The following is a 7,608-nucleotide window of genomic DNA, read 5'->3' as shown; positions in this document are numbered from 1 at the left end:
AGGCGCGGAGGCCGCGGGACCCGGACCCGGACCCAGGGTCGAATCCGGAGCACCCTGTCCCGGGAGAGGATCCGCCGGCCCTGAGCTCCCTGTCCCGCAGCCCCTAGGCCTCATGGCGGTCCGAGCGTCGTTCGAGAACAACTGTGAGATCGGCTGCTTTGCTAAACTTACCAACACTTACTGCCTGGTGGCCATCGGAGGGCCGGAGAAGTTCTACAGGTGCGGCGGGAGCCCGGGGCCCGTGGGCAGTGTGTGGGTGGGTGGCTGGGAGGGGTACTTGGGAGTCTGGGGCTCGGGCAGAGGGAGGGCTCGGGCAGAGGGAGGGTTCAGGCCCCCCAGCCCCGTGACCACCGAGTCCTTGTCCCTACAGTGTGTTCGAGGGTGAGCTTGCTGATACCATCCCTGTGGTGCACGCCTCCATCGCCGGCTGCCGCATCATCGGGCGCATGTGTGTGGGTAAGCTAGCTGGAAGTCGCCGAGGGAGGAAATGGAGCCTCCCAGCGCCTTTACTTGTACCCCTAGAAGGGACCCCGGGTGACCCAGGGGTTCCTAGGCTTTCATCCATTATTTCCAGGGACTACAGAATCTCTCAGGCCTGTGCTGGACCCTAAGTGTCAGCAGATCAGGGACAACCTCTGGCAAAGGCTTCTGGATCATTGTAATCACAAATAACATTAAGGGCTTTCACTTTTACCCTTGTTTCAGTCCATGTTCACGAAGACCCTGGGAGGTCGGAATTATTGGCCTAATTTGACTGATGAGGAAGCTGAGACTCAAAGAACCCAAGTGACTCGCCCAGTTCCACACCTGGTGTGAGGGAAGATTGGATTGTCATCTCTCCCCGGCCACTGACTCTGGGCAAATTGCTTCCACTTTCTGAGCGTCTGTTTCTGCCTCTAAAAAATGACAAGCTGGGCTTCCCTGGTGGTGCAGTGGTTGAGAGTCCGCCTGCCGATGCAGGGGACACGGGTTCATACCCCGGCCCGGGAAGATCCCACATGCCGCGGAGCGGCTGGGCCCGTGAGCCATGGCCGCTGAGCCTGTGCGTCCAGAGCCTGTGCTCCGCAACGGGAGAGGCCACAACAGTGAGAGGCCTGTGTACCGCAAAAAAAAAAAAAATAATAATGACAAGCTAAGATTCTGGGGCGTACTGTTCAGTTACCCATTTCAATCTTCAGTTCCCTTTACCATGTACCCCTATGTCTCAGCACGGTTGACTCCGGCCATTTGTCCTTTCTCTGAGCTGGATCTGTCAGCCTTTACTGCCTCCCCTTCTTTCTAGTTTTGCTCAAATAGGAGTTTGTTCCTGTATTTTTAATCATAAGCCTGATGATCTTGGACTCGAGTATTTTCTTATTCAGGCAGAACATTCGTATCCCTAACCTTGACCTTTGGACTTGAAGCTAGTTCTTATGTAACAAGGGAGATCTTAACCTGACCTTTGGTGGGTTTTTTTTTATGATGGGAGAAACTTATAGTTGAGAAGTTCAGAGTTGTGACCTTGCAGAGTTAGGCAGAGGTTTAGTCATTGTTGTCACAAGATAATTGTGGTTCATTCATGTTGCCGTGTACTGTGTTTCGTGTAGGTGTACCACGGTGTATTCATTCATTCTCTTGATAGTGGGTATTTGGGTAGTTTTCAGTTTGGTCTGTTATGAGTATTGCTGCTGTGTTTCTTAGTGAACAAATGTATGTATTTCTATTGGATATATAATACCTAGGAGAGAAATGGCTGGGTATTCAATGTAGTAGATGATGCCACATAATTATCTGAAGTGGTTGCCCAGTTTATACTCCTATTGGTTGCTCCATATATCTTTGCCAACACTTGGTATTGACATTCTTTTAAAAAATTTAGCCATTCTGGTAGGTGTGGAGTATTACTTCAGTTTCTTAAAATACAACTAATGCCCAAGAGCGCTTCCTGTTAGTCCTGGTTCCTCCTGGCTGATGATGGCGAATTGGGCAGGATGTGTTGGGACAAACTCCTAGGCCATCTCTGGCCTGCCCAGTGGGACTCCTGGTTCCCCGGGTGTTGTATGGATCAGTGGTTTGGAGGACTGGGGTCTGGGTCTAAAGCTTTGCTGGGGAAGCTAATTGGGCTGGATTGTATCCCCAGCCCCCAGGGCTCAGCAGGCATCTTGTGTATTCATGGTCCATCCTTGTCCCACCTTCCCTAATTTGGGTCTCCCCAGGGAACAGGCATGGTCTCCTGGTGCCCAGCAACGCCACCGACCAGGAGCTGCAACACATTCGCAACTGCCTCCCAGACTCAGTGCAGATCCGGCGGGTGGAGGAGCGGCTCTCGGCCCTGGGCAATGTCACCACCTGCAATGACTACGTGGCCTTAGTCCACCCAGACCTGGACAGGGTGAGGCGGCCCAGGAGTCACAGGATATTAGCCGAGTCAGCGGTTAGCCACCATTCTTGCCCATCAGACAGGAATTAGGGGTATCTCTTGTGGTTTCTCTTTATACCTGGGCTCCTGCAGTTCAGACATTGGTTGGAATAGTGAACAGAGGCCTTCCATGGTGTGATCAGTGTCAGAAAGAAGCTAGGGAGTGTATTAGTCCTTCAGAATCAGGGAGATTGACCCATCTGGTCTTGAAGTCAGGGCTAGGAGAGAAGATTGACAGGTGAACTCTTGCCTCTGGGTTAGAGGAAAGGAGGGTAATGTGGAGACCAGCCTCTGGCTCTTCAGGGCATGCATGGATATTAGGGGCTCCATAGCTGGTCTAGACTGCTCCAAGCTGTATTCCCTCCTTTTTCTGGGTGAAGCTTCCATATGCAGCTACATAGCAGAGGAATGAGCTTAGGGAGTCATGCCCTGGGTGGGTCTGGGTGTGGAGGCCCTGGGTTCTTTGATCTGCTTGTTCTGGGCGCTGAGCACAGTACCTTTGGCTGACAGGAAACAGAAGAAATCCTGGCTGATGTGCTAAAGGTGGAAGTCTTCAGACAGACAATAGCTGACCAGGTGCTGGTAGGAAGCTACTGTGTCTTCAGCAATCAGGGAGGGCTGGTGCATCCCAAGACTTCAATTGAAGACCAGGATGAGCTGTCCTCTCTCCTTCAGGTCCCCCTTGTGGTAAGCAGTCTTATTCTCTGAGCTCTGTCTCCTGCTGGAGCAGATCCCTTTGCCCAGTATTCGGGAATCTAGATTATTACCTGTCACAGTTTGGGTTTGGGCTGAGGGTCAGGGAGAAGGGTTTGGGGAGAGTCCTCATGACTTTGGCTGTTGTTGCCATGATCCACACTGAGCCGTCCCTTGGCAGGCGGGCACTGTGAACCGAGGCAGCGAGGTGGTCGCCGCTGGGATGGTAGTGAACGACTGGTGTGCCTTCTGTGGCCTGGACACGACCAGCACAGAGCTGTCAGTGGTGGAGAGTGTTTTCAAGCTGAATGAAGCCCAGCCTAGCACCATTGCTACCAGCATGCGGGATTCCCTCATTGACAGGTATCTGGGCCTCTCTTCTTTGGAGGGGAGGGGAGGGGAGAGGAGGGAGATGCCACCTGTAATGGGAGCCACACTGTATTCATACTGGTAGGTTCTCCTTGCGTGTGAGGCCACATCTGCACGCTGCTGAGCAAGCACAGGGCACAGTCCACAAGCATTTCCTGAGGACCTGCCCACTGCCGTCTTTGAAGACGCTGGCTCAGTATATCCCTTCTGTAGTCTGTCTTTTATTTTATCACTGACCACATTCTTTTGCAGTTTGTATTTGCCTGTGTGTCAGTGTCCCCAGCCAGTAGCCTGAGACAGGAAAGAGCTTTTTAATTGAAGGAAGGAGGGAAGGCTGCTTTTAGGAACTGAGGAGACCCAGGTGCCTAAGGGACTCGGGGGTGTGGGGAATGCATCAGAATCACCGTCATCTGGACTTTGTGGGTTTAAAACAAGAGTGGGTTCTTGGGCCCTACCCCACAAGAGTGGGTTCTTGGGCCCTAACCCTGGAAGGTTCTGGGGTGTTAGGCTCTAGAATCTCTTCCTTTGGAAGAGCAGCAGGTGCTGGATATTTAGTGCCTCCCCCACCACCCCCATTTAGGATCCTTCTCAAGGCATGCCATACCCGGCTAGCACAGGAGTCTTTATGAGGATAGAAACCCCAAAGTAGAGCAAGTGTCCAGTAGCAGACTCCCGACTTAGCAGGGGCAGAATTTCCCTTCATTTTCCCTCCTTCATTCGTTCAATTGCTTGATGTTCATTGAACCCTATGGACAAGACCCCATGTGGGATAGTTCGGCAGCTTAGTGCTACATCCTGCCTCTGAGAGGGACTTAGATTGTAGCAGGGGAGAGAAGATGTAGTGGCCATGTATAAGTTAGCGACCTTCAAAGAAGAAGTAAAAGGTGCCTTTTGTGGTTTTGGAAGCTCCTGTGATACACTTTCTGGAATCCAGGAAGGTTTTGGGGAGGACAGATCATTTTAGTCTGGGCTTCAGGGAAATGAGTAGGTAATTGAAAATGCGAAGATAGGGTAGGGAAGCACTTCAGACAGAACCAGGGATGGGGAAGTGTGAAAGGTGTGAAGGGGAAAGGTTTTATTCCCAGTGTTGAGGACTCTGAATGCCCATGTCAAGAAGTTTTGACTGTAGGTGTTTTGACCTTTGGTTTATGTTTGGATACTTGTTAACCAAAGCATTTGCCATCACCCCTCAGATACTGATTCCCTCAGTTTGGCGTGAGACCCAACCATGTGTGGTTGTTTTAATAATCTTTCCTAGGTGATTCTGATGAGGGCAGTTTGGAGACCACACTGACAAACTCTGCTGTCAGTACTGGAGAGCAGTTGAAAGGGTCTGAATAGGAAAGTGGTACCAGTGGTTTTGTTATTTGTTCAACAACTTTTTTTGGAACACCTACTATGTGCCAGACAGTAGTGATGGGGTGATGAATAGAATATACCCTTCCTCCCCTTTTGGAACATTGAACCTCATAAAGAAAACAGTACTTCCACAATTAACCATTTAATTAAAGAACAAAATGAAAAAAACTTCTTAGCAACCTAAGAACAGAAAGAAATTTCTGTAACCTGATAATTGTTACCTACTAAACTACAGCAAATGTTGTATTTAATGGTGAAACTTCAGAAACTGCCAGGCAGAACTGCCTGCAGTCAGCAGCCCTGGTCAGCATTGCAGTTAAGATAAAGACATGGGTGTTGGAAAAGAAGAGACAAAACTCATCAGCTTCCTTTGGTTTTGAACCTGTTGAGTTTGAGGTGCCCATGAGACCTCACAAGGAAGGTGTCAGGTCGGGGATTAGAAATACGTACTTCAACTTCCCCAAAGTTCTTTCATTTCTTCTACTTAAGATTGTATGAGGAAAAGCCATCCTAGGAAAACTAAGATAGAATCCAACTTTTTTAGTACTTTAAAGAGAAATAAAAACTTCAGATAACAAAAGAAAAACACACAAGAAATATGTACTTAAGGGAATTTCCCTGGTGGTCCGGTGGTTAGGACTTGGTGCTTTCACTGCCAAGGGCCTGTGTTCAGTCCCTGTTCGGGGAGCTAAGATCCCACAAGCCGTGAGGGGCAGCCGTAAAAAAGAAATACATACTTCATGTTTATAATCGTGCACGTGACTATCACCTCCAGGAAGAATGTTCTGGCCGCAGCCCTGCCACTAGAGGATTTGGGGCCTGGACGTGTCCCTTACCCTCTCTGAGCCACCTTGTTCCCTTGTCTAATGTCTGTTGGGCTTGACCTGTGAGGCTCTGATTTATGATCAATAACGATTTGAATAAGTTATTGAGTTCACCCACCCGAGTGGAGGAGTTACTTTTAGTTTGTAAGCACTGAGAGTGCTAGACTGGATTTGTGACTTGTGGGAGCAGTGGAATCTGGAAGGGCCTCTGTGTGTGGCTCTTCGGGGCTGAGCTGGAACAGAGGTCCTGGGGTAAGGGTGGAGGCAAGCACCTTGAGGATGGAGGGTGAGCTGTGCTCTGTGGAGCACCTACTGACAATGCTCCTTCTCTCTCCAGCCTCACCTGAGTCACCTTCCATACTCTTCATGGGCTCCTGGCTCTGGACTTTGGCTCCGTCTCCACGCCCCACCCAGTCTGTCCTGGATGCTGGCAGGGCCGTGGCAGAGAGCTCACCTGGACTCAGTGGCTGGACGCCCAGCCCTTCTTCACCTGTGCCCATCTCCTGAATCTATAGTTACTGCAAAAATCTGCCACATCATGCTGGCCGGCAGGTCCTATGGCTTCTGGCTGAGAGCTCTGTTGTCTGTGCCAACCCATTAAAGGGCAGCTTCTTCCGGCCATTCTGAATGTGTTATTTGGGGACCTCAGCCTGCACTCAGCCCCCCACCATTGTTCCGGGGGGAGGTGGGGTAGGATGCACACACACCCCTTAGTTCTACAGTCTCCCACTCCTCTCCCCCCATCACCAGATAGGCGGTTTCATCCCAGGACAAGAGGAAGCGGCACTCTCCACTGTACTTCTCCCATTTCCCACACAACTTCAGCCTCATACTTTTGGCTTCAAAGATGAGTCTGTTTCAACTCTCTCCTAGGCCAGTGTGAGGATCCTGAAGGGCTCTGGGGCACCTGGCTACAGGGCAGTCTTGTCCTCTTTCACCCAGGGTGGATGGAGGTTTGCTGGCCTGGCTGCTAGGTGCCCAGGACCAACTCAGACCAATCTCGGTAGGCCCTTTCCTTTAGGGCCTTGGGTGGGTGCGGAGCCGGGCTGGAGAGGCGAGGGTAGCTGGGGCGGCTCCAAGCGGCTCCGAGTTGCTCGCGGGGCGGGGCCCCGGGGCTTCGGGCGGGTGTGGCCGGTTGCTGGTGGGTGGGTCGGGTTTGCTGGGCCCCGCCCCTGAAGCCTTCCTCGCTGGCGGTCCGGGGGCGGGGTTCGTGCGCCGTGGCGTCACAACGCCAGTCCTTCCAGACGGTGCTGCGCAGGCGAGCCGGAAGCGGAGGCCGGCACTGGGATTCTCCTGACCGTTGGCTCGGGCGGTGCGAGGTGAGGGTCGGTCCCTGCCGGGGCGGGGGTGGCGTGCGGCCCGTCCCGTACCTGACGGGCCTCTCGTCCTGCAGAACATGGGAGCTCAGCTGAGCGGTTCGAGGGCCCTGGGCGGCCCTGGCCAGAGCCCGGCCCCTGGGGGCCGCTGGACGACGTGCGCTTCCTTATCGTCTGCACCTCCTGGTACTGACTCGTCGCCCTCCGCACTTACCGCCCGCCGCCTCCTGTCATCCTGTACGCCTCTCCTGCTCGGGTCCTTGTCGTCTCTCTCCACCTTCCGCCACCCCGGAGACGCGCGGAGAGTCGGGGAGCTCGCTGGGGACTGGAAGGAAGCCTCCTCCGCAGCCTCGCCTTGGGACACCGTCTTGCCTCTGGCCCCTCCCTCTACCCCAGATTCGTTGGCTTCTCAGCCTGCACCCAGACCAGCTCAGACCTTCGTGTTCATCCCCACCCCACAGTTTCTCCAGCCGTCTGGGTGCTGGGGCAGCCTTTCCTGTCACTGGCTTCCAGAACCAGGCCAGGGCTCTTGGTAAGAAGACCGCAAGGCTGCTGACCTAATCTCACCTCATTTTTCCCTGTTGCCAAGAACTGGGCTCTTGCTTTTGACCTTGGTCATGGCACCATGTGCCTTGACTTGAGAAAAGAC

General features: G+C 52.8%; 1 protein-coding gene across 2 annotated transcripts in view; it reads left to right on the top strand.

The window, feature by feature from the left end:
* Positions 1–6,264, top strand: part of EIF6 (eukaryotic translation initiation factor 6) — a 6,506-nt gene extending 242 nt beyond the window's left edge. For both annotated transcript variants that reach the window (XM_024743175.1, XM_024743176.1), the window contains exons 2-7: positions 101–219; positions 371–456; positions 2,196–2,371; positions 2,909–3,085; positions 3,273–3,454; positions 5,981–6,264. In XM_024743175.1, coding sequence (XP_024598943.1) covers positions 113–219; positions 371–456; positions 2,196–2,371; positions 2,909–3,085; positions 3,273–3,454; positions 5,981–5,990 — 738 coding nt within the window. In that variant the 5' untranslated portion in view covers positions 101–112 and the 3' untranslated portion in view covers positions 5,991–6,264. The remainder of the gene's footprint in view (positions 1–100; positions 220–370; positions 457–2,195; positions 2,372–2,908; positions 3,086–3,272; positions 3,455–5,980) is intronic.
* The last annotated feature ends 1,344 nt before the right edge of the window (positions 6,265–7,608 follow it).

The sequence above is a fragment of the Neophocaena asiaeorientalis genome, unplaced genomic scaffold (genome assembly GCF_003031525.2).
Source record: "Neophocaena asiaeorientalis asiaeorientalis breed wild unplaced genomic scaffold, Neophocaena_asiaeorientalis_V1.1 scaffold82, whole genome shotgun sequence".
Classification (NCBI taxonomy): domain Eukaryota; kingdom Metazoa; phylum Chordata; class Mammalia; order Artiodactyla; family Phocoenidae; genus Neophocaena; species Neophocaena asiaeorientalis.
This window is presented reverse-complemented; position numbering and strand designations above follow the sequence as displayed.